The sequence below is a fragment of the Scomber scombrus genome, chromosome 7 (genome assembly GCF_963691925.1).
Source record: "Scomber scombrus chromosome 7, fScoSco1.1, whole genome shotgun sequence".
Taxonomy (NCBI): Eukaryota; Metazoa; Chordata; class Actinopteri; order Scombriformes; family Scombridae; genus Scomber; species Scomber scombrus.
In genome coordinates this window covers 26269209-26296353 of record NC_084976.1, presented here as the reverse complement: position 1 = coordinate 26296353, position 27145 = coordinate 26269209, and the positions used below count along the sequence as shown (strand labels likewise).

The 27145-nt window shown below is 39.7% G+C and overlaps 1 protein-coding gene across 1 annotated transcript in view; it reads right to left on the bottom strand.

The window, feature by feature from the left end:
* LOC133982866 (mannosyl-oligosaccharide 1,2-alpha-mannosidase IA) overlaps positions 1–27145 on the bottom strand; it is a 189093-nt gene that overhangs the window by 72718 nt on the left and 89230 nt on the right. Inside the window, 1 exon segment of the mRNA XM_062421719.1 lies at positions 5562–5677. Within this exon segment, the coding sequence (XP_062277703.1) occupies positions 5562–5677 (116 nt within the window).

Here is a 27145-nt window from a genome sequence, read left to right as displayed (position 1 = left end):
TAATTGGCTCTGCCACCAGAACGGGCCAGCTTGATAAACTCTGCCAATCTGCTGAGTAGCTCATCAGGATCTCCGTCAGGACGCTGCTTCTTTTCAAAGTCATATGGTCAAGATGGATTTTCTAACAGTTGGCACAGAGTTTAAAATATGTTGCTTCTGCCTTTGTAAACCCATTAGTTGCAATCTATATAAATGTGGAGAATTCAGTACTCATGTTTGCAAAAGAACAGATCCTGTGAAAACTGATTGCAACGAGCAGCAGCTGTCATCCGAACCTCCTGGTGAAGGAGGCCGACTAAAATCTGTTACAAATGCTATAAAATATGTATGCTTTTCTGTCTGTCCTTGTTTCACTGCTAACAAGTTATAAGTACTGTCACCATGTGTCGAGCTCTGGATGACAGACAGGCACGGATCAATTTAACAAGCAGCTTTTACAGTAATGCTATCAGAGAATACTGCATGGGACAGAGATCACTCAAGTGGACAAAAATGAGAATCATGACGTGAATTGAAAGTGTCAGGTCAAGTAAAATTACCAAATGTCTGTATATTCTGTGTGCATCAAGTACGGTGTAAGAATGATCTATATCTAAATAATATCACTAATTTAAAGACATTAAAGACTATTTGTGGTTTGACCCTTATCTAATGCCTGCTGAGAATATGAACATATAATATGGAATATATATATAATATGTACGAAACACCTGTTTTAACTGTTTCAGATATGCTATGATGCAAGGCTGAAGGGCATTGTGGGAGAAAACCTTCAGCTGGGATAGATGTCCCTATCCACACTGTTTAATTACTATTAATTAAATATCTCGGACAAATCAAGAAGAGTACAATATGAAATTGTTTTTGAATGTACGGTAAACCTGAGTACAAGAAAACCGAGCTGGTCCATAGAGCAACTAAAACCAAATCTGAAGGCTCTGTCGTATATACCCATTAGTTCAATTACTGCTTAGTCATTCTTTTTGCAGGAAAGTTCCCTTGCCGGAATCAAACCAGGGACACTGCCATTAACCACTCAGCCACCAGGGCGCTATTTGCTTAGTCATTCTTAAAAGTTAGGATGTTTTTATGAACCCTTATCTCGTGTTTTAGGTACCTTCCACCACTATCAGCTGTTTTTCCCAAAACTAATGGTATTTCGCACCCCTCAGCAGTCAGCATTTTCATGAAGCAGTAGTATCAGCAGTGGGATTCTGCACATGCCTATATCACCTAGCTCTGTTCATCATTATTTTCAGTCCTGATAAGGTTTCCTTGTGTGCTCAGTGACAGGTTATAGTAACCTGGCTCCCCCATCTTTCCTTCCCTGGTCCCCATTATTTCTGGAGCTCTTACAAAATACATTAAAAAAAAATGTCCTTAATAATTTAATATCTTGATTGTGAACACAGGATAAGTATCTGATTTAATTATGTAGTAAATGATTATATGTCTTGATTCATACCATGTTCATAATGTCTCAATCAATTAAAAATATCAGCATTGAGCACTTTGAACAACTAAAAAACGATACCATCATTTACATTGCTCGCATCAACAAGACCTTGACTGACCAAGACTCCTGTGGCCTTTAAATCTCCATCAACAAAGTGGAAAAGCTGGAAAGAGTGATCAGCACACATGTGAAACCGTGACTTCAACTTTCATGATGTTTAAGTCTTGTCGGACTGTACAGGAACGGGAAATTGAGATTACCAAGTCTTGTGGGAGAAATCAAACACATCCAAGCAAGGTCATGATCCTCACCGTGTCGGAAGATACTGTTATTCTAACAACGGGGAGGAAGTGGACCCCATCTGAAGCGGTTCAGAGTGCTAAGTCTGCTCTTCACTTCAGGGATGTGGTACACCAAGTCCAACATGGGAGAGTAAGTCTCGGGCTCATCACAAAAGCTCCCCAATGGCAAAAGGCAACATTAGCACAGAAGAGACAGCTCATGAGAAGACAGGAGGCAGAGACACATGCCAAGGCCGCCTCAATGGCCAAGCAGGGCCAATGGACTAACTGGGAGAGCCTGTAAAAAAGGAAACGCAGCTGCCACAACATTAGGGAGACGGAGGGATCTCGGCTACATTTTATCATTAGAGCCACTTATGACCTCTTGGCCACACCCCAGAACCTGAAGCAGTGGTTAGGAGAGGAGCCTGCTTGCTGTCTTTGTCAAGCACCTGCCTCGCTAAGACACACTTAAATAGGACACACTACGAGCCTCACCCAAGTGCATTACACTTGGCGACATAACCGAGTCCTCAGACAGCTGGCATCAATCTTGGAACAGAAGTAAACCACCACAAAAGCTTTCCCATTAAAAATCTGCATCACATCATTTGTACCAGCAAGCCAACCTACAGAGCACCACATAACATCAAAGGATGCAAGCATTCTGCAGGCTGCTTGGGATTGGAAAATGTGCATGGACTTGGGGAAAAAAGCTGTTTCCCCCAGACACTGTGGCGACGACACTCCGGCCAGACATGGTCCTGTGATCCACAACAGCCAAGTTGGCATACGTTGTGGAATTGACAGTGCCATGGGAAGATGGTGTTGAGGAAGCTTCTGAAAGGAAAAAAGATCAAATACTCTGTAGCTGCCCAGAAAGGCTTGAAGACCAAGATTTTCACTGCATAAGTGGGATGCAGGCGATTTGTTGCTACATCTACGATCAGTCTAGAAAATGGGGGTGAGGGGTCACTCCCTCCAACAAGCAATCAGTGCTTTGTCAAATGCATTAGAAAAAAGCAGTAATTGGCTTTGGATTAAAAGGAATGATATCTACTGGGCTGCAAGATGAAGATAGGATGGTATGGACCTGAGGGGGTGGTACCTCACCACAGAGCCCTCTGGGGATGTCGTGGGCTTATCAATGAAACGTCAAAGAAGGAGGGTGAACAACTGATGACCCCAATGGCATATCTACCTTCTCTTTCACCACTCCAATCCCACAGACAACATCAAGAGTGCCGACTTACAACGGGGATTTAGACATAAAGTGCTATTAGCTCTACTAATAACACACCAAAATCCAGTTAGCACAAGAACATGTATGTTTATGGGGTTAAAACATCCTACCCTCAGACATTAGAGAGGCAAAGATTTAGTGTGCCATATAAATTAAATGTATTTATTAGGTTTGCGGGTGAAGTAGCTCAGACAGCCTACAATGCACAAATACAATGTTTTTCACTTTAAAATGGTGAAACTAATTTCTTAAAACAAACGAGCCTTGCTGTATTTTGGGTTTAAATAATTAATTTCAAAGTGCTACATTTCCAAGTGGTTGCTTTTATACAGCCTGCATCTCCTTAAGTAGTATTTTGATAAAATTAGGACATCAGAGAATGTCCTTAGGCTCTTGGCAAGCTTGGTGAACCATTCTCAAGTGCATCGGACAATCTGTACATCTAGCCAGGGAATTCTTCTTTATTTTCTGAGCCACATAAATGTTTTTCAAGTGTACTGCGGACTCCCTGAGGCGTTGCAGCCATTTGATATCTAGAAACACCACTTCAGTGGACAGTAGATGTGCAGATAGGTGTGTGTGTGTGTCAGTGTTTCTTTGTTGACAAATACTCACGTCTCTGCCTGTCTCTGTCTCTCCCCATTTCATACAGATCAATCATGATTTAATTTACCATGTTAGCAAAAAACAGCCACATCAAATTCATAAATTTGCATGGGTGAACATGCACATGCAATTACTGTAAAAGTGGATGATTTATTTTCAGAGAGGATGACAGACGCTCACACTTAGCCATCGCTCGAAGATGTCTTCATGAGATTTAAAACATTCTGGCATCCAAGCACGTCTTTCAGGACACAAAACTGCCCCTCTACCAACACATGTAAATTATTTAAATTATTATTTTGCTATTGAAATATTAAAGTGCTCGGGGAATGCTCTGAAATTATCACTAACAAGTCTAATTGTACCAGAGGAGACAGAGTGGCAGCTAGGCAAACGTGACCCCTGGCGCCACCGATGAGGGAGTGAGGTTGACGGATTGTGGCAGGTCACACCCGTGACAAAGTGCAGTGTTGTCTTTATGATTGCTGACAGTGTGGCTGTTTGTCAGTGGCTACTATTACTGGCTGTCTTTACTCAGACTCTGAGGGCTGCCAGAGCCAGCAGCTCCAGCTCCAATCAAAGTTAATAGTCATCTGCATTCACCCTAACAGACCGGCTGCAGGGAGCCAGAAAACTAGTGTGTGTGTTTTTGTGTGTGTGTGTGTGTGTGTGTGTGTGTGTGTGTGTGTGTGTGTGTCATGATAACATGTCTGTCCTCCACTATGGACTCTGTGGGAGTGTGTGTGTGTTTGTACCACCAGTGACAAAAACAGAGGTTAGTAAAAGCAGGTTTCCTTTGATGTGTGGGTAAAATTATTGCTCAATGTGGATTCTTTATGGCACCAAAACTGGCAATGATCAAGATGTTCCTGAGCTCCACGGGATGAAAGCACATCATAAACACAATGACAGCATGTTTTAGCCCTCTTTACAAATTTGGGCAGCTCCCCAGTGGAATAAATATGCATGCATCACATTTGGCTTGATAAATTATATTTCCACTCAATGGGGTGTTCAGATGTGCTAAGGGGCATCATGCGCACTATGCCACACGTCAAATACAGGGCTTGTTTTGGGGTTTTTTGTAAGAAAACTGATATAAACAAGTGTCTTTAATACTAATTGATTGTAATTTTGTCACCATACAAAACATCCTAAAGTTGAGACATTTGACACCCTGTCATAACATATAAATTGGTGTAATTATAGGCTAGTGTGTACAGTACAACATTGACAGACATAATGACATCGTTTGTGTAATTACACCCCATTATGAAAACCTCCTTTTATTACAACCTGCAAAAAACTTGACTGAGCCATGGCCCCGGTTTGACCTCTCTCTCACTCACTTATATAACTTACAAGACCACAAAAGACAAACTGGTGTGCACTTGACTGTAAGCAACAAACCACACACAACCTGTCCTGGTTGGCAAACTCTTTAGATTCCCTTTAATCCCAACATAATATCAGAAATAGCAAACCTCAGTTGTTCCCGACCCCATCTTCACAGAATCGCTCAATAAAAGGGCCATGGCCTCTTTTTGCCTCCTCTCTCCCTCAATTCTTTTATATACAACAACCCTTTGACCCCTCCCTTCCTATCTCTCTTTTATTTATCACATTTTCCGCCCTAAAGAGACCTTTCAGAGAGGCACAGAATCCCATCAGACGGTAACACAGCATGGCCAGTGGCCACACAGGAAGCTTTTGATTCCTGCTAGACTGTTGAGAGCTTTGGAAAACTGTCAAACTCAGTGGACACAAGGCTGGAGTTAAAGCACAATGGCGCCGCTTAAAATCAATCCACTACGCAAGGCCACTTATGTTAATGTGGTGAGTGTGCATTTGAGCTGAATGGTGGGTCAGTGTTTCCCCATGAGATAACTGAGACTTTAAACTGAGTTACAGGATAATAAGTTAAAACAAGATAAACAAATGATCCAATCAGAGGAGGATATATTTTGTGTCTTACCGAGTTCAGGTCCAGACTGGTCTGCACCCATTCCTTGGCGTCTTTATATTCGTCCATCAATCCCATAATATACAGTGTGTCCAGTGAGTCAATGACGGACGCTCCTCTCAGGCCACCTGAAACACACATGAGAGAACTGAGTTAGTGCCTGTTTATACAGAGAAGCATCATCCAGGAGAAATGTTTGACATTTAATGCACAACATGTTTTTTAACCCCATGGCCTTGGAACAAGTGATTGTCGATATTTTACATGTTTAATAGACAAACATAATTTTTACCTGTGCTTTTTTCTCCATAAATACTTTTTATAGTGTATATCTGTATTACTGTTTGTTTGTTTACAGCTGCATTATAATGTGTTTATAAACTATAAATGCTTCACAGTGGGTTGAAATTTAGGGTTAGCATTTGTATATGTGTGCAAGGTGTCAATCATTTGTAAGAGGCAACCAATGATTGACAAGGAACCATAGAAACCTATCCATAGCTACGTTTACATGGACCCTATTATCCCACTAATAATCTAAAAAATAGCACAAATGAAGGTAGAGTGAGACACAGAGAGAGAGAGAGTGTGTGTGTGTGTGTGTGTGTGTATGTGTGTGTGTGTGTGTGTGTGTGTGTGTGTGTGTGTGTGTGTGACAGAGAGTATGAAAATAGCAGCTGTGAGTGTAGCAGTGCAGTGTGTGAACAGTTCAGGCTATTTGTCAGAGAATAAACGCTACAATTCCTCAAGACCCCACGGCAAGTTCCCGAGTCCTGCTGGCTACCTGCTGATTAAAGTGAAGGGGGTTAGCGACAATCGCTTAGCCTAACCTAACCAGTTCACTTAAGGTGGACCAGCTAAAGAAAATGTCAGCTGCTCCCAAACACAGAAAAGAGAAAGGCATTGCTGCTGAGTCTCTTCCCATTTTTGTTCACCATTGTTGGGCTGACGGTAGCCAGTAGGACAATATGGCATGTCAGGCTGATGCATTCATTACTTTTGCACATTTCACACAGCTGTTCTGATTAAATGCATAAGCACATAAAAAATTGAACATATTAGATCACATCTCATGTAAACAGCTGACCCAAAATCTTCAATCGCAATGATTTTAACCTGAGTTTAAAAAATTAAAAAAACATCACTGAGGTCTTTCATAATCTCTCTCTCTCTCCACACATAAATGTCTTTAAGGTGTTTTTGTGAAAGTTACAGAATTATAAAGCGCTATGAGCATGTTGTGTTGTATTTCTTTTATCAGCGAATAGCAGTGACACTAATCCTAAATTAGTGAAAGAACCAACCCAGATGGCGTTTCCTTTGTAGAACATTTTCGATAATGCTAAGACTGCATTTGTGTTTACATGAAATATGTCAAATTGTGAAGAGTTTAATAAGACTAAAGAAACATAGAATAATGGAGAATTAATTAGCTACTTGGCTGTTACATAATTCCACTTCTTGGAAGGTAGATAAGTATTCAGATTTAACCCCAAAACTCAAATGTTCTGATTATGATGATTAGCAAAAGTATCTTGACAGCCTCTGTGATAAAAAGTAAAACATAAAAGTCCCTCGCACACTGAGCTTCTGTAATTGCTGCAGTGATGTGGAATGATAAAACTAAAACAGCTTTGTGACCCAGATGAAAAGTATCTTCTAGCCAAGATTAAAAGCATCAGATGAAAAGCGTCAGTGACTGTATCATGAAAGTCGAGTCATTTATGAATCAACCACCAGAGGGGGGGAAAAAAAGAAAGACTGATACATTGATTATAGCAAACATTGAGCAGCTGCTCTTGGATTACACACTGTATGCGGTACCTTTGTTATCTGTATGTGTAAATGTCAACCTGATTGAGTACAATCTGTCTGTCTGCAGTTACTGTGTGTGTGAGTGAGTGAGTGAGTGAGTGAGTGAGTGAGTGAGTGAGTGAGTGAGTGAGAGAGAGAGAGAGAGAGAGAGAGAGAGAGAGAGAGAGAGAGAGAGAGAGAGAGAGAGAGAGAGAGAGAGAGAGAGAGAGAGAGAGAGAGAGAGAGAGAGAAAGTGTGTCTGTCCTCATGAATCTCATTTGAAGCTATTCATTTCTTTTCACAAACTAAATGAGAAATGCTAAGGGGGTGTTTATTCCATCCTGGTGGCCTTATGAGAGATTGTATGGCCTATTTTCATTCTCATACGACCAAATATTATGCAAATGCAGCTGAATCTCACAGAGAGAGCTCGGCACAAAAGAAAAATAAACATTATCCTTAATGAATTAATGTAAAAGAGTTGAAGGGCAAATTATGGTTTGGAAGTTTAATAACAAGAAACTGTGACTAAATAGACTGTGAATCAAACCGCTTGAGGGCTTGCGTCGCAGATTACTGGAAAAAATGCAATAGTGTGGAAATTGACCTGGTTAAATGAGAGAAGTGATGAAAAATCTTTATGTTCATCCCCGAGAACAACCTAGCCTACAGTAGATGGCTGGATTGATGTGATGCAACCTCACAGCAACCTGGCACATCAAAGTCCTCTGAGTTTTTTATCAGGAATTATTGTTGAAGCTCAGCAAATACGCCAATGGTAACCATATCTTTTGGCAACAAAACGTGTGCAAAATAAAAAGTCTCTTTTGCCCTCCTGCACCCATGTATAAAATGCACAAAATGTATTATCTGTTTTTTTTGGGGTTTTTTTAAATTAAAAATGTATTTCTTTACTGTATAAAATGTTTGGAAATAGCAAAATTGTTTAATCTAGTTCCCAAACCCTAAGGTGACATATTCACTGTGTTTTTTCAATCCAAATCACAAAAATATTCATTTTAAAATGATCTCTTAAAATTTTTGCTTGTCAAAACAAAGTGATGATCCTACTGTGCTGCAGTGTGACATTCGTCCACTGACAGCTGATTTGGAGCTTTGCCAACTAAAGACACCCTGAAGCAAAACTGACAGTGGCAGACCAAATTCTCACAATGTGACTGCGGCTACGACTCATGAGTACAAACAAAACGGTCAGAATGCGACATGAAACGACACAGAATAAAATAAAGATAATGATACAACAATAATGGCACAATAATGAGAAAACACACCCAATCTCCTTCATACATTCATGGCACAAGTTTGTTACTGAACTGCAGTTTCAAACCATAAGAGTGTTGCAGGTTATTATAGGCATGAACCATTGAATACACGTACATCACTGTTCTTGCACAGTCTAATATTTATAACATTTTATTTCTCTGTCACTAATCAATTAATCAACTAAATGTTCAGTACAAAAATGTTGCTTTTATACTCAGACACTGATGCATTGTGATGGACAGCTAAAGTGAGGCTTGTCTAACGTGGCCTATATGACAGAGAACAGATATCACACTCTTTAGTTTTTTAAGACAGTTTCAATTTACAGATCCACTCTTTTCATCCTCTCACGATTTTCTCTCTTAATCAGTAGCTACACTACAACCCTGCTGTCCGTACACAGTATATGTAGCTGGAATTGAATATTATTACTATAAGTGCAAAACTCTCACCACCACTGACCTTTAACCTCATCCCCATAGCTTTATGGATTAGCTGATGAGGTCAGCCAGGATTGCCAAAGGGCACATTGGATAAGGATCAATGACTAGCTTGACTGAATGGTGCGTACCATATGCTTTGAACATAAATCCAGGAATATTTCTAGTTTGAAGCTTTCTACGCCCTGAAAATCACTTGTAAAGCCACATTCCTCTACTGGGAAGACATTTCTTCACATTATCTTTTTTCTCTTTTTTGAACAGTACCTCATGCCATGTTTGTAGGTTTTTCAAGGTTGCCATGGCTATAGATATTCAGTTCAAATATACTGCACTTTTCTTCTCTATGAAAACGCATCCGCTGTTGTTGCCTGCTGGCAATTTACCTCATATCGTCAGTAAGAGGGCAGCACTAGCCTGAAGCAAGACACATGTAGTCTAAACTAGATGACCATCTGCCGAGGTTGTTAACCATGTCAAAGTATGTATGTAGTGCCAGCTCTTTGATGGTGCATCATATAAGCAAGACTTCCTGTTCCCGACTAATGTTACAGAAAAAGGAAATCCAGTATATTTTCAGATGTAACTCAAACTTTGCCTTCGTTATGTGGGAAGAGACCATTTTTAGTTTGCTTACAGAGCTGCCTTATCTCTATTGAATGACAAATAGTGATGGTGACAACTGAGAGGAGGAGTGTAATAAGATATCTAATGCCCTCTGGTTATCCAAACCCAGAGGTAGCTCTGTGTGGCTGCAGGCAAAGCAACCAAGTGTGGAAAATTCCTATTGAAAAGAGCACCAAAGCTAAGATGATTGATTGACTCTAAGGGTAGACGGAGCAGATCAATCCATCATGGTATACTCCTTCGGCTTCCGTGGTCTAAGACCCTATTTATTTCTCTAGCCCTTTGCTACAAATGGAAGGAGCCCTGAGGGGTTCTCTGAAGACAGGGGCACTAGGTGTGCTCTATTGTGTATTTATAAAGACTGATAAACATGCACACACTGACATGCTTTACAACACAGTCTTTCTCAGTATCCATTACCCTTCAAAATGCATTTAGCAAATATTTAATGAATAAAATGTGGCTCTAAAATAAACAACAAACAATAACTGTGATTCAATATCAAATACTTTACAACACTGGAAAGTAACCCTATATTTACTTAAGTATTGTACTTAAACATGCAGTGCAGAACTTTTGTCTCCCCCTTCTGGCAGTGAGAGTAATTACAAAAACACTGTTGGCACGTTTTTATGTCCTAGCGCTGCCGGAGCCTACTCAGTCACTACTATTGCAGCTGTAAATCAGTGATTGAATGGTTTTGAGAGTCACAACCCCTGCGAAATGATTCGTTTCACTATCAGAGTTTTAACCATTTGGTCCGATAATATTTTGTAAAGTCTAGAGGATAAAATCAGAATTGTGTGAACTCGTTTGGCAAGAGCTTGAATGTAACGGAAGTTCATTATATGTATTCTTCATATATGTAAAAGTCATGCACGCCAGCTTCAAGAACATTTTGGAGGTACTTACCACTCCTACTTTACTTCATTTTATAAGGAAATGTTGTACTCTTTACACCAGTTATCAGACAGCTATAGTTACTAGTTACTTTTCAGATCTTTTATTATTCATACTAGTATTAGATTCAAAGGCTTGCAAGCTTGTAAATTTAACTGATAAAAAGGTAAAACCAGTGGCTTGGCTTGTGACCCCTTCACAAAAAAGCAGGGTCTAGCCTCGTCATGTTTCAGATGTTGTAAGCAATTTCATCAACACCACTCCCTCAGATGATTTTATTTAAATACCTTGTTTCAGGAACAAAGAAGTAAAATTATGAAAGAAAAGTTCTTTCTGCCACATTTATCATCTCACGACCCTTTAGTAGGTCCTGTCCTTTAGGTTGGGAACCATTGGATTACACTAGGTAACTTTGTTCAAAGTAGTTAAAACAATCTCCACCTCGAGCAGTTAAAATAGTAAAAGCTGTTTCAGTATTAATAATCTAAGTATGTCGCAATATATCAGTCACAGGGCAAATTAAGCATTTTTATATTGTTGTATTAATATTTTTACCTAGGAATAATGTCTGAATAAAGAGTGATACATCACATGTGGTACAGTACAGTCTCAAATTTGATTTAAAAAAAACCTAGGAAAGGTTCAGAAAATAAAACTTCTTTAACTGGAACACTGACACATCTGGCATTTGTGTCTGATGAATTACTTAAATGATTAGTTCATTATCACACTATTATTGATAGCTCATTGAATAATCAACTGTCTGTGTCAGCACTAGGTCTGATATTCCACACTTAAAAATGATAAATGTTCTCATTGACATGATCTGATAAACTAAATAAGTGTAATCTGATATCATACAATGACGACTTATGTTGAGAAAACATTAATTACTTGATAGTAATACATTACCTTACCTAAACATTAGCATGTTACTAATTAATTTGATTACATTAAATTCCTGCTGTGTGCAGCAAGTGTGCACGATTGCACTAACATGTACAGCATCAATATTACAAGAACACAAGTGTACATGATGGGAAAGTGAGAAGCATCTGTGTGTTTGTGTGTGTATATAAGTGTGTTTAGATACGAAGACTACTTTGAAAGCCATTAGTGAGACATTGCTTGGTGGATGTTTATTCATCATAGCTGTCACAGGCAAGTCAGTGTCAGTCGAGGGGGAGGGGGGTTACATTACACGGCTACGCAATCAATCACTCGCTTCAGCACGTGTGTGTCATGACATTACTGGCTCTCTTTTTCTCTAAATGTACACACACACACTTCTAATATGTATGCGTCAGGATACACCACTCCTTTATCTAAGTCCCCAGGGGATAGTTCAGAGGCAACGTTTCTGCTCTAATTGCATTTAACCAGCATATAGTGTGCGATGTGCATGCAAAATATATGCTGATATTCCTGAAATGCCATTCGATATTCAATGTGAATCCCATTGACTAACTAGATTAAAAGTGCATTATAGTTACCAGATCAGAATAATCCGATTACATAGATGGAGTGTTTTAAATCACCCCTGGGGAAAGTTAAATCATCGCTAAATTATGTTTCTCATTTCAACTTGTGACTCATGGTGCAAACACCAGAAGGAATGAAATATTACAGATGTGGTCAATAAGTCACTCGGTTAACATTATCTATGATCCTAATTGATGCAGATGCTAGGATTCGCACTAATTACCCTGTCCTGTTACCAGTGGTTGCCAGTATCCAATTATCAATCGCCGGGGCAACGAGCTTCTTGTTAGGACTAATGCTACCTGGCAAGTAGAGAGACAGGGTTAGCGAGTCCGTGTGCATGTGTGATGTTAACGATACCGAGCTGTTTGTTATTCAAGGCACATGTTTAGTTCAGCGCAGATAAAGTGCACTAAGGAGATGACTCTGGAGCTGAGTGGACTTTTGATGGAGAGCGCCAACGGAGCAACGGTGGGGGGAGAAGAAAGTGAGTTTAGAGGGAGCGGGATTAAGTAAGGTTACCAAGCTGAATATGAAAAAGGTCGGGAGAAACAGGGAGCTAGGAATGTCATGTCCATCAATCAAGATGACAGGCTGGGATACCGAAGGCATGCTTTAGTCTCATAGACGCAGATGGGGGGGTTGGGGGTCAACTAGATGTACTCTAATAAATGATTTATAGTATATAAAAATGCAGCCAGGTTTTTAATATATGAGGTTATATCTACTGGCTCATTTATGTCATTTGTTCTCTAGTTACTCTGTTATTGTTGGCAGAGTTGAACTGAATGTATTTTCTCTTGAAGTGAAAGCATAGATGATTGTATTCACCATGGTAAAACAAAAGTCCCCTTCAACAGATGAAGGTAAGCAATGAATGTGTCTCAAAACACTGATTTGGTTAGGATTACAAAGACTTGGTCAAAAAAAAAAAAAAGATTCATATTGAATTGTGTATTTCATTTGATTACACTGTAAGGCTTATGGGTTGAAGGTTTATATTCATCATGTCTAGAAATGAATGCCAGCTAGGGTTACACAGAACTTTAACAGACTGAGGTGAGACAAAAACATTTCTGATACATGAGAAACCGAAGCGTAAAATGTTGACGATACACAATGTACCCAGTCCTAGCTATACTTGTTGGTCTTTCATGGTCCCTAGTTGGTCAGTTGTTGGCATGCCACTAAGAGGACTTTTAGGATTTAATTGAGATAAATTTAAGTCAAACTTATTTCATGGATCAGGGCAGCTTTTGAGTTGTTTTCTTTTCTTTCTTTTTTTTTAAAGGATTTTCAGTTTAAATGGAGTCTACTCATCTATTAAAACTTGGATTAATTTGGATTGAAAACTTCAAATTTTGTAGATCATAAACTTTATTCTAATCACATTTTATTTAACATATTTTCAACATGTAACAAGTTCTATAGGAAGTCCTGCACATATATTTAGCAAACAACAGTTTACAAGTAAAATCGTTTTACAGTCTCCCCTGGGAATGGCGGCTTGTCTACTTTCGGCTTCAACCCAGACAACTCTATATATAGGTTTTCAGCTGATTGTGTTTGCAGGCGTGCCAGCAACCCCAAAAGTATTTCTGACCGCGGAGCCCAAACTGCTTGAAGAGCATCCAAAGATAAACCAGCATAAACTGACAGTGCCACTATCAGAGGGAACTTGCACTAAGACCTTCTTCTGCCGCTGCAAATATAAGATCCTCACTCCAGATCCCTGCAACAAGATGTAAGTGGAGGAGGGAACTAATCCCACTGATTATCCCGGTAAGCAACGTTCAACAGTCGCTTCACAGAAAAAGGATGCAGACATGAGGCTCATTAGATGTTAGAGATGCACCAATCCACTTTTTTTCAGTTCCAATCCGAGATACCTGAATTTAATTATCTGCTGATACTGATATTTCTTTTTCTTAATACATGAGGCTGTAGAAAACCACACAGGACTTCTTATTAAAAGAGCAAAAAATATACAAATGATTTAAATTTAAATGTATTCAAAGGCAAATTATTTGAACTGCAGGTTAAGTAAGCCTTACGTAGTACAAATTGCTATAGCAACTCCTTTAATGTTTTGAAAAACATGAACAAATCAAGTGCACAGCAATGTATTATCAACTGCTGGTAATTAGACTTTTATACATGAGTTCAAAAGTTATAAGAGATTTTCGAAGACTGCGATAGCAAATTGACAACTCCCTCATAAAGTTTTCAAAGTGAATATCTGAAATAAAACTGCAAGAACTGTGTAGAGAAATAAATATCTTCACTAGCGGCTATTTGAGTCTGGCAGGCAGTGGCGTGGCCCCCCCACCAGTCACATCCACAGGCTCTACTGCCTGATGACAGTGCACCTTACTCAGCCTGGGAGACAGTCCGCCTGCCTGCTACGGGAGTCTGGATGAAACCGTATGTGTGTACCTGTGTGAAGCCTGTAGACATTATCAGTGGTTTCATTCAGTAAAATAAGCTGGGAATGTGTCATCTGGTGCAGCTCACTCTGACAAAGTGCTTTCTAGCTGTTGCTGTTTGACAACTAGCTAGCTGGCTAATGGTTCATTTAACTGGTTAGTTAGTCAGCCAGTGGACGCGCTGTAAACTGTATGTATGTTTAAAAGTCTTGGTAGCTAGTTAAATGTCACAGATAAAGGCTAAATTAGCACTTCTACATAACAGACATCATTTTTTATTTATCATCAGTATGTGACAAAACTACCAGAAATTACTTCTGGTTAGAAGCTGTTTTATACGGTCTAACTTTACACCAGTGGTGGAAAGTAACTAAGTACATACTCAACATCAGACTATGGAAGCTACATGGATTGGTAATGTTATTCCAGTGAATGAATTACATCAGTATTGGCACCCAATAATGATATTGGATTGCAATGGCCCCAACTCTATCAGGCATCTTCAATTGAATCCTCACTTTTCCCCCAAAGACGGCATAATGTGTTCTCTCTGCACTGGACAAATTGTGCTTGTGATGTTTTTCATGTTCTATAATCAACCTGTGTGTCTCAAAAAATACTGCAAACACAGTATGCAGTTGCTAAAAATGCAGTGAATTCTGATAGCTTTGGGTCCGTCCACTAATCGCCCCATCATGTAGCTCCGAGTTGTTTTTGTTGTTTTGTATAGAATGGAATAAGATGCGTATTTAACGAGAGTCTTTAAGAGCAGGTGACAGCCACACAGACAGAGCTGTTAGAGGTCTGTTTACTGAGATGCATTGTTTAAATCATACAGCTAAGGAAAGCTGTGTGTGTGTGTGTGTGTGTGTGTGTGTGTGTGTGTGTGTGTGTGTGTGTGTGTGTGTGTGTGTGTGTGTGTGTGTGACATTGATGTAGCACCCCTGTCCAGACAAGAGCAATGAAAGATGCAGAAGAGAAGGGACAGAGCTCAGAAAACAGCTCAGCTCTCAGTGAAGTGGCAAAAATCCACATCAAACACAAGCAGCTGGAACACTGACTGCCAAGATCGTTTTCTCCACTGTTGTTTCCATTGTCGACAATGATCTTTAAACCTCAGTTTTATGTTATGATTTTTGTCAGACTGATGACTGTCTTTTGAAAAAGAGTCAGTTTTTCCATAGAGCATGTACTGTGTGTCCAAAAAATTAAGTGGGATCCTTTCTTCTTCTGTGGTTATATTTGTATGACTGTCTTGCTGTCATGACTACCAGTATTATGCTTATGAATGCACTGCTTAGCATGTGGGGGCTATACTCCCTACACAAGCCCCAAAAATGGAAAACATGGATAAAATTAGAGGCAACCATTCCTGATTGAACCCAATAATACCACACACACACACACACACACACACACACACACACACACACACACACACACACACACACACACACACACACACACACACACACACACACACACACACACACACACACACACACACACACACACACACACACACACACACACACACACACACACACACACACACACACACACACACCTTTCTGTCTCTCCATTTTCACCATTATGGTAATCACACAGTCAAACTGCCCTGCAGAAAGACTTCCAGCTAATGGTGCTCTGTGCTTTCCAGTCCGATAGCACTTGCTTGGCAAGACAGAAGAGGGGACAGAAAATTGATAGATCAAGGCGCATTAGAGCTGGAGACAAAATAAATTTGTTCCATTATAAGCCTGCGGAGGAGGAAGCGACTGAGCCAGAGGTTTCAGCGAGAATCGTGGACAACAGGAAGCCTTTATTTTACTAGTGTTTGTCAGCTTGGTGGTAATTGTACATTGGATTTTCATTTTACAGTATGGATGTGGGTTTTAATGTGAAATGACTGGTTTTTACAACAATTATCAATAAATGACAACGACTAAAGGGGCCAATCAACACACCTTCACAGGCATTAATCTAATCACAAACAAATAAAAAACGCAAACTGTCCAGACATGATTAGAGAGGCTTCAGACTTAGAGCGGTACACACGTCAATCTAATTGCAGCAATCTAATTTGCCACTCTGGGAGAGCGTGGCGTGTCAGTGCAGCAGTTCTGTCTGATATGACAGCCTCTCAGATGAGATTACATACTGCACACAGTGTTATCGAACCCCTCGCCCTCCTCCCTTTCCCAAAAGCCTCCCTCACATTGATCAACAGACACGCCGGTACATTCGGAGAAGGGGGATCATACATCTGATGCTTCGTCAACCCACAAAACCTGATTGGAGATGACAGCTAAAGATAGAAGCTCTGATTAGGTGGTTGATAAAGACACGAAACCAGAGCGCAGCAGCAACAATTCAGCCAGTCGTAAGGTCATCCAACTTTAATCTATCAACAACAAAATGGAAAGAAGAAAATCTAGAAAATTCCCACTAATTACAAAAAATAATAATTGGCAAGAGAGTTCAGCAAGATGAAGAATACATTACTCTTTCACGGTGAGGTGTAACCTTCACAGGAATCCACTCTTTGCAAGCTTAATCTCTGATTTCTTCTGGCGATAAAAAGAAGCAGTGCTACACATTCACTCCACCAGACTTTATCTCATCTGAATGGAGCTTTCTAGCTCACTAGTTGCGCACTGAAAAATGTTCAGCCCAACCAATTTAGGAGAGCTATAATAACCTGTTGACAAAGAGCACCCGTCAGCTGGAGAAATTAAAACGACCATCTTCAAAGAGCACTCATTTGTGCAGCCCTGCAGGCATTCAAAGGTAGAGGAAGAACCTGTGTGTGCAGTGAATGTGTGTGCGGTCTTTTCTAAATCTAGTTTGTGTCTCACAGCAATTTGCTTGTAGGTCAGTATCAGGTTTCCGCAAATAAGTAATAGCAGCTTCTCGCATATGTGGCAAAATGAAATTGCAGGATTTTTTTTTTTTTTAAAGGATTTTCATCAAGGAAAAAACATGAACTCTTCCACTTTTCTAATCAATCAGTAGGAAGTCCATTTACAGACAACTTGTCTGTACATTAAAAGGTAGTGGGGGCTTACTCATCTGTAATTTCACACTCAATTACAGAGGGAATGCAAACTTTCTGACTTTATTTCCTGGTGTTATATTTGGCTACTTGAAACACTTGTATAAATTACTCAATAGCAATTTCTGTTTCACCACCTCACCCGTTCCTCTGTTTATGTCAGTGTCACCCTCCCATTTCCAGGATGCCAGGGGCTGTAAGCACAGTTCACGTCCCCCCCACCACCTCTCAAGTGAGGCCCAGACTGCCGAGCTCAGTGTGATAGTTCTCCGAACAGCTTGCGGCAGGATCCAACAACAGAAGAAATTCATTTCATGCTATTTTACTTATTTATTCTGCCAGCACCTTCCTCCTTCACTCCACTCACTCACTCTGAGTCAGGAGTCACCAAAACAGGACACGAGCCCCACCTTGCAGTGAATTGTTATGGATACCTGAATATGAGACAGCAGAAAAGAGTGACGATACAGAAAAATAAGGTAGAAAAAAGGTGAATGTGCATGTGCATGAGTTGAGCTTGAGAGACATAGCAGGCTGCAGAAGTCAACCTGTGCTGTTGTTAATCTGTCAAAAGTCTTTGTTACACTCCCAGAGCCACTTTTAATGCTTCAAGGTACGATGCTCACTGCAGGAACAAAAACATATCTGCACTGTGGGTTGTCAGTGTGTGAAGGAGCAGGACTGCAGTAACTCAGAGCTACAGACAGAGGATACTCTGAAATGTAAACAGTATCGTCTATTTTCATGGAACACAAGATGAAATATCAGAGGAGCTGCTGGTGAATGATGAATGAAGAAAAAAACTAAACGTTCCTTTTTACATGGCGCACAGCGGTCTGGGGGGAATCTAAAATGGGGATTGTCGTTGAGAAGACTGAAAGTCTGATGAGTCACGGTGGACAGTTTCAGATATGATGGATGAAAAGATGGGCGGACGTGTTAGCACTTAGAGGAGGAGGAATTATTGTGAGGCTCTTGAGCTTAGTGAAATATTCAGAGTGAGAGCAGAGACAGGCTGCAATGAGGCAGAGCTAAAAAAAAAAAAGTACCATATATTAATAGTCCCTAAAATAAGTGAATGAAGCAAAATCTGCTTCTTAATACCACCACAAGCTTAAGAGCTTGACAGGAAGCGCTTGTGATTAAAACCGCCAAACACTGATTACTACAGAGCAAACGGCATGTCTCAGGTTACAGAGACGTCATCATCAGAGTGATTCCGGCACTACGTCACTGCAGACTGATCAGTGATCACACATTACATAAACACAGAGCTTAAGGATGCTAACAGTAGTGAACGCCAAGAAGGAAAACCATGAGGGGGTTTTTAGGGCTTCATCCATTTGACCCTCACAGTTGTATCCATCAGCCTGCGATTGAGTCGTTACAGTAGAATAGAGTACAATCCCTTATAATCCTCCTGCTTCGTCATATATTTTGCAACCAGTTTTTCATCATCTTGGCTATAATCCCTGCGCACGGGCTTGATGATGGGCTCATGCCCACTGAGGAGAACTCGTTTTAATCAGAGAAAAGAAGAGTAGAAAAATGTTAGTGATGATAATGAAAGATGGCTCCACTTTCATGTCCTGTCTCCTGTGCTCTGCTTTGTGGGACGATATACGATTTTATTGTGGATTGTGATAAAACTTTTTTTTTTTAAATACACTCACGATAAGTTGATTGTGGTTATTTTTTTTGTTATCAGGATAATCGTGAATATCCTCAGAAGTGACTTGAAAAAGCTGTCTACCTCGCTAACAGTCTTATGTTAATTTCCTGATTTATTATGTATTGCCACAAGGGGAAGCCTCACATTTCCAGTCTTTCTAAAACCCTAAACTTGTCACCATCGCTGAAGGCTCAGGTTGCCTGTTATTTTATTTTAATTTTTGTCCTGCATATGTCTATACATTGACACAGTAATGAATCTATTATGTTTCTTGAAAAAAGAAAAGAAAGAAAGAAACAAATTCCAAACTAAAGAATGGCAGGAAGTTGATGTTCCCAGCTGCCACTTTAACTGCTTTTAACTGTAATGCTTTCATAAAGTCATATTGAAGATTTGATTATTTTACAGCGACAGAATTGTTGGATCAATTCATGCTTCACATGGACATTATAATTTGTTTTCTTCCATATATTACAATACAGGAATTATGTGAGAAAGGGCAGACTCACACAATGTTGCTATTATGTATTTGTTTTAAATATCTTATCTATTCAGGGGGACCTTTAATTTATGATCGCCTCATTTAATATTGTTTGTTTATTTTTCACTAAAAAGGATGATGATGCAATTAAAATATTTGTTTCTTAACTAAATGTAAGGTAAAGTGATTCCAGTATGTTTTAATTCTATTTTAAGGTTTGTAAGCATATTTTGATGATGATCATGCATTGCAATTATTTTGGCCAGGATAACAGTGACATCTAATTTTAAAATTGTCCCATGCCTACAGCTTTATATTGCTGTAAAATGACTCTCTCTGCCAGGTCATGATAGTTTGGATTCAAGGATAAAGAGGAAAATCATGTCAACTTTCTATAAATCAAGTGATCTGCAAGAAAATCGACAAAAGCCTCAGATCAGAGCAAATCCCAGACACAATGAAACGTTATGAGAGGTCATGCTCTATCCTGTTTTTCTTCTCCGAATGTTTTATTTCTCCTGGTGCAAAGTCACAATTTATCCGTAGCCTTGTTCAGCTGCTTTTATGTAAACCTGCATGATCTCAACACACCATGCCTTTTATAAACCTGTCACTAGCTCATCCTGCTAGCTTCAAGCAAAGCACTGAGCCCGATTTGGGTGTGCTGTGATTTTCATGTAGTTGTCATGCTTCAGCGCCAGGAGATGCAGAACCTTGCAGCCAGGACCGTCATAACATGCAGCAGGTTCATCCCCAGAGTGTTATCAGAGGCTTCCTATCAAGTTCCTCATCTTCCTGCACCTGAAATGCTCCAACATACACCTGCTGTCAGGGTGAATAATTCCCTTTCTTTGTCTGTTCTTTAACTTTTATTGAGGTCACAGAGTTCATTAACTAATCCTGAACATAAATTGATAAAAGCAGCGGTAAGTGGTCGTCACATTCGTGTTATTTTGCGGTTGTTCTCAAACTCCATAAATCAAATATAACATTATAACATTCACAACAACAAAAATGTTTCCGAAGGTTTTAGTCATCAAACTGAAGTTCTCCTAAAACTGATATTCAAATGAAATGCACTTTTAACCGTATATTGTCTGTGGTATTGGGAGTGTGGTCGTCTGCTCGGGGGTGCTACTGAGCATAACTCAGAAAAGACTCAGCAGCCAGACATTTTTCCGTTCTCTGTTTGGGAGTGGCTCAGATTGACATAAAAATGATAACAGCTACCCTAAAAGTCAGTCCATCTTAAGTAAGCCTGGCGAAGTTAGGCTAGAGCACTGTCAATAACTTCAAGGCTAACCCCATTCGCACAGTATATTTCAGGTGGGTGTGCTCTGAAGAATGAGAAGAGAGAGGATTCTGGGGTTTGATGCACTAGTCGATGACTCAAAACAATTAAACAATAACGTAGGGTGTTAACATGCTCGCACAGTCAGTAGTTGCCCATTGATATTACATATATAGGGTTAAACACTGCAGTTGGTGTTGCAAATGACTTAGCAGGTGTTGAAATAACTAGGAGGAATCAGTGCTAAAGTTAGCAAGTTAGGCTAACTAGCTTCCACTTGGCATTCGGAAGTAGTGAGCACAGTGGGTCGTCCCAAATGCTGAATGCAGAAAAAAAAAGTATCAGTTTTCATCTACACGTGCTCCAGTCATGAACGCACTAGACATCAACAGTTCATCTCCTAGCAACGCCACCTCTAAGTCGTCAGTCAACCAGTGCCATGGCAATCAGCCACTAAGAGGCTCAAGGCTTAGACTCTACGTCGGCAAATGTGTCCAAAATTGGTTTAATCCTCTTCTGAAAAATTAAAAACTATGCACAATGACAATGGACTAATGTGTTGACCTATGAAGACTTACTGTGTGTCTACAAATACTGTAATGTGTGAGCACAGAGAGCACTTGTGCTATTCAGTAATAATCTAAGTGTTTTTATGTAAGAAAAATTAACATTGACCTGTATCTTGTTATCAGATTTTATCAACCACAAATATTCAGCATTAGTCAGGCTCTAATATGCACCTACTAACATATTGATGGCACTACAGTATGTGAAAATAATTTCCCACCTCCCCAAATACTTCTACATATTTCCCAGGATGATAAACAATGTTTTAGATCAGACAATTATGACGTTTGAAGCCAGCAGTTTGTGGCCTTATTGGTCACAAAAAGGCAATATTGAAAGGAGGGTTGGGATGTGCTCTCCAGAGGGGAAGAGGCCAGATCCTGATTTGTCACCTAGTGATGGTCGCTATGGCGACAGATGATTTCTTCGGCACCATGATGGAGCCCATGGGATATAGAAATGGATGGGGTAGAAATTGAAAGTGGGTGTATGGTGACAACCCTTCACTCCTTCTTGTGACTCTAATGTGACAGGCAGTGATAGGCACCATTTGCGTAGCCATTCGTTTAACCCTAATGACAGGGGATGTTGCCACTCCCTCCCCTGTTTTCTCTAACCTTCACAGTACCCCCCTTCAAGACCAGGCACCAAGGCGCACTGGGAGGTAATTGCAAAGAAGGAAAAAAACCTGTCTACTCTGTCTAATATGAGGGCGGAGAAGAGAGCAGGCAGTTGTTAGTGAAAGTGGTTGCCAGTTGAATGCTTTTAATAAGAATGTTCCTTAGATAACAAAAAGAAGAACAATTAGCAAAAGAAAAAAAAGGTGCTCAAGATTGTGTCTCCTGCAGTCCTAAAAGCAATATGCATGTGTCTGTATGCATATCTTAGTCCCCGATGAGTTCCTTCTAAGCAGCACTGTATTTGCAAACGTGCTGGCTCAGCAAATATCTTCATAAACTCCGTCACTGCTTTGTTTGCTCTGCAAGATTATAATGATAATGATGTATGACAGTGGAAATTGGTAAAAAACAAAAAAAATCCCTCATCATTTTAAGGGGATCCATGGACTCTGAGGACCCCCATTGCTCTATAAAACATTTATTTCACCTTTCAATTTCTCCTTCAACCAGAGATGACTAAATAATATATATCTGGGGTATCTTCATTTGGGCCATCGATTCAAGCTAAATCAAGTTTTCAAACCATCTCCTCCATCCTCCTCTGGGCTCCATCATGTAAGAGCAACTTGCAGACCTTTACATCATCTGAAGTACCCTTGGGATTTTCTAATAAACACTGGTTTTAACTGGTCCCCAGGCACGCCATGAGAGAAAAGGTGAAAGGTTCAGCCTGTGTCACTGGAAGTTGCTTATTTTGCATTCCAGGACAACTCTCAGCAAAAACTGGTGACCTTATGCTCTTTAATTGCACCTCATGGGATGAGGAGAGAAAAAGAAAAATGAGGGCAAAGCAGGGAGGATGGAACAAAAATGAAAAATGAAAAGGATTATATAATCAGAAGATAAGGGACACAAAAGCGATGGAAAACCATCTTTCCATGTGTAGAAAGAGTCTTCACTCTTTCATTTGTTGTAAAGGGGCAGAGAGCAATTGCGAATAGCATTTGGACGATCCCCTTAAGAGCCATAGGACATCTATTGATGAAAAATCACTGAAGTGAGGGAGGGGCAGCTGTGAAACCTCATGTAATGTTCTCTGTTTTTCAGCATAATCACACGGCCTGTCCCCAGCATCTGTTGGACTGTGGTTTTGGCTTGGCATTTAATGTGTTGTGCGCTTCAGTTAGTGACCCATATATGCAGGCACAGGGGTAATGACGTCGTTCACAGAGGGATGAACATCTCTTTAATCCCCCATTTAGGCTCTAGTACTGGTTGGCTTCTCAATTTAGAGCGAGTAGAGAAAGTGATATAGTACAGTACATGAGCGCTCTAATAAGAAAGGGGAATTAGTTAGTCATGGCAGAGGAAGGAAGAAAAGGCAATCTGAGAACGGCCAATGGGTGTAAGATGCCTGAGAGTTCATACTGTATCTAAAATAACTAGAAATACCCTCTCGTGGTTGCATGCCTCTGCCTACGAATCATGTTGAAGACTTTGAGGGGATTTAATAAAGCTATTAAATGTATTTTCCTTGTATTTGTTCACATAAATGGCCAATAAAGCTGATTCTGAAAAAAACACAAAGTAGCTATGACAGTAAACAATGTTTCAGATGTGGATGTTGCTGCAAAAAAGCTACAAATAGTAAAACTTGGAAGCCTCGTGCACATCTTCAAACCCAGCAGCACAGAAGATCTAAACTATTACCACAGTTTCATGTGAAATATGGTCACAGTCTCTCCTTTTGCTCCTGATGTTGAATTATGGCCAGAAAAGTGTTTTTGTAGAACATTTTGATATCACAGTGAAGGTGATGTTCTGGACTTAAAAAGTCATCACTTTTATTAGTCATTGTGTACAACCAAAGCTGCATTCAGGAAACAGCTATTGTGTTATAATGTACAGTACTGTATGTGAGAACTGGTTGGTTTGGGACTGAGAAAATGAGCTATTTCAGCTTTGTTGCAGAATCTGAAATTTCTCTCTAAAATGTTTGTTAAAACCACATAGCCATGGTGCCAATGGAGATTATATTAACAAAAATAACCTAAAGAAGGACCTTGGCCAGCATTTCTCCTTATTTTTCTTGAGTGACCTGAAACAATAAAGAAGGGATTTCATTTTGAGGTCTGAGACTGTTTATAAGGAGTTGTGAGGAGTTCTTGTGAAAGTCTTTACTTTATAAGAGGTTAAAACAGGAGACCAATGAATCTCCCCTCCACAACTTTGTTGTTGTCCAAAGAGAAAACAAAGTACATCTAAGGTTTCAAGGACACAATAAAGGTAAACAGAGCTGACTTGAGGGACTCATTCTCAAGCTTTTTCCAGTTGAGTAACGAAGGCAAAAGAAAGCAGGTTGGAAACTGTCCAAAAGCCACAGACCGTCCTCCTTCACAACAGAGTTCTCCTCCGCTACCTTTCTTTCCAAATCAGAGAAAACAGCCTTACTTACAGAACTCCACAGATAAAAGATTAATAATACAAATAATCTGTCAAACCTGATTTGCTTTTAGTTACATTGTGGTAAATGCTGCAGAAAAAAACACGCAAACATGTCTCACAAACCTCTTACAGTGATCTTCCTGAGTGTCTGAAACCTGGTTTAGTTCAAGGAAAACTAAGAATTCAATTAAATTTAAAGTAGGATAACTTCAGTGTACTAATAATCCAGAATGCAGAGATCAAAACACCTATTTAAAAAAAGGAGGTGGAAGTTTGCTTTGCTTGGCTTTGATTATCTTGTGTGTTAGACCTCGGGTAGTGATTTAAGAATCAAGATCTTTCAGATCAGCATCTTCCGCTGGCCAATCATGAGCGTGTAGTACGTCTATGCACCGTATACATTATTATGTCTACAGGATAGTGCCCTCTTTGTGTTGAACATCATCATAATTTAAATTCAAGGCTTAGGGCTCCATACGCTCTTGCTCTGAGATAAGCTGGAAATACAGAACCATCACTACTGATGCTTAATGTTCTCCACAGTAAAACTAGGGCACCAGAGCTCTGGGAGCCCAACATTCAAAATACATCACTGCATTGAGGGCTTTGGCTTGCAAGTCTTGCACAGTTAACAAGTGTCTCAAAATGACTTTGCATCACTTGCCCACACTCTTTTAACACTCTTCATACTTACACATGGGAGTTAGATGGTCCCCTATAGCCCTAAGCCTTAAAAAGCTCTTAATATCTTCACTTCTTCTTTTGCTCCAAGCAAACTGCCTTCCCCTCTGAAGGGTGCTTAGGCCATTCCTCGCCCTGTTACACGTCCCTGCCCATCATCATCTGTCTTTCTATGAAATAATGCATGATGGCAAAAGCCCATATTTCTCACCAAGATTATGCTGACTAAAAGGTTTTCAGGGGAGAGACAAAAAATGGAAACCTAAGAAGATAAAAAGGATTGCAATAAACAAAACATTTGATATACTGTAGATACAGTAAAGCTAATTAGGTCGTTACAACTTAAGGCTGTAATGAGCAGACAGAAATGAGGAAACTCACCATATTCCTGCTAAAGTGCATTCATGCATCTTTCTGGGAACCCTAGCTCAACAGAGTTCCTCATACTCTTTTCATCTGTCCATGTTCTTACTTTTACTCTCACCTATCTGTGTAAGCAAAGAGAGGATATGTAATCCTGGCATCTCAAGCCATTTGAGTTTTCAATACTAGTAATTACCTCCTGCAAAGAGATTTATTATTGCTGAAAGTCAACAGCAGCATGCAACACACCCTGCAAATCATCCAGCTGACCTTCCTGTCAGTCAATGTGAAAACTGCTGAGAATCTAAGCACCAAATATTGAAGATAATCCTTTAAGTTATTTGCACATGCAAATACAAAGCACACATTTAATTATGCAGAGACTAAATAAAAAGTACGAGGGTCACAGCTCTTTAACATTGCTGTCTGAGCTCAAAGCTCAAGTATACTGTAAGTAGATCGATTTCATTTTCATATGGTAAACAAAACCCTCAACAAAACATGAACTCATCACCTTTGTAAAAACAAACATTTGCGCCTTGCATAAAAAACAATCAGCCCTCTCAATCATTTAAATGTGGTCAGCCAAGCAACGCAGCAGAGGTGTCAAAGAGGATGGCTCTAGAAAAATAATGCAGGGTTGTCAAGGAAAAAAGTTTAGTCTGGCTCAACTTTTGATGGACCGCAAACATATACCCAAACCCAAATCACGACTGTCACCACTAAAGATGAAATGTGCCAGTGTGGTAACTTTCAAGAATAGTACAATGCTGTCTGATATTCTTATAAAGCATTAAGTACTGTCCTGGTGTCTGATTAACCTTTAAATGTGTGGTTCTGTTACTCAAACCAACTTCAACAATGTTCGCTAACAATGTTCAACCTGCTATCACATAATGCAAGTTGTTATGCTCAGTTATTGACACTGCCTGTTACTTTTATGGAGGAATGACTGCTGTTCTTCTTTAAGTGAATGTTTTATGTCACATTTTACCAAAACTAACGAGGATTTTCGAAACTGGAAAAGAAGCAAAATGGTACAAATCAGTCCTCTCAATGAACAAGGAACTCAACTTAACTCACCACATTACCCTCCTTCATTTCATAATGTTCTGGGACATTTAATATTTGGCATGATTAACCTGTCAGATGTTAATGAAATCAAAAAGGGTAACATGAAACACTGTATAACTTTGGATTTACCACAAAAAATGATATCTAACCCATCAGTAACACAATCATTCATCTGTATTATTTATCTCAGGTTTACTTTTTAGCACAATAGTTTTTCAAAACGTGTAAATACTTAATAAAAATAATGTTTTTCTTGAGGAAAGAACATGAATGCACATATTTTAACTTTTTAATTCATTTCTATGTTCTCACTGAAGTCCCCACACAGTCTTGCAAAGAGGCAGAATTACTGAAAGTACTGTAAATAGCAGATGTTTGCTTTCTAATTGCCCTG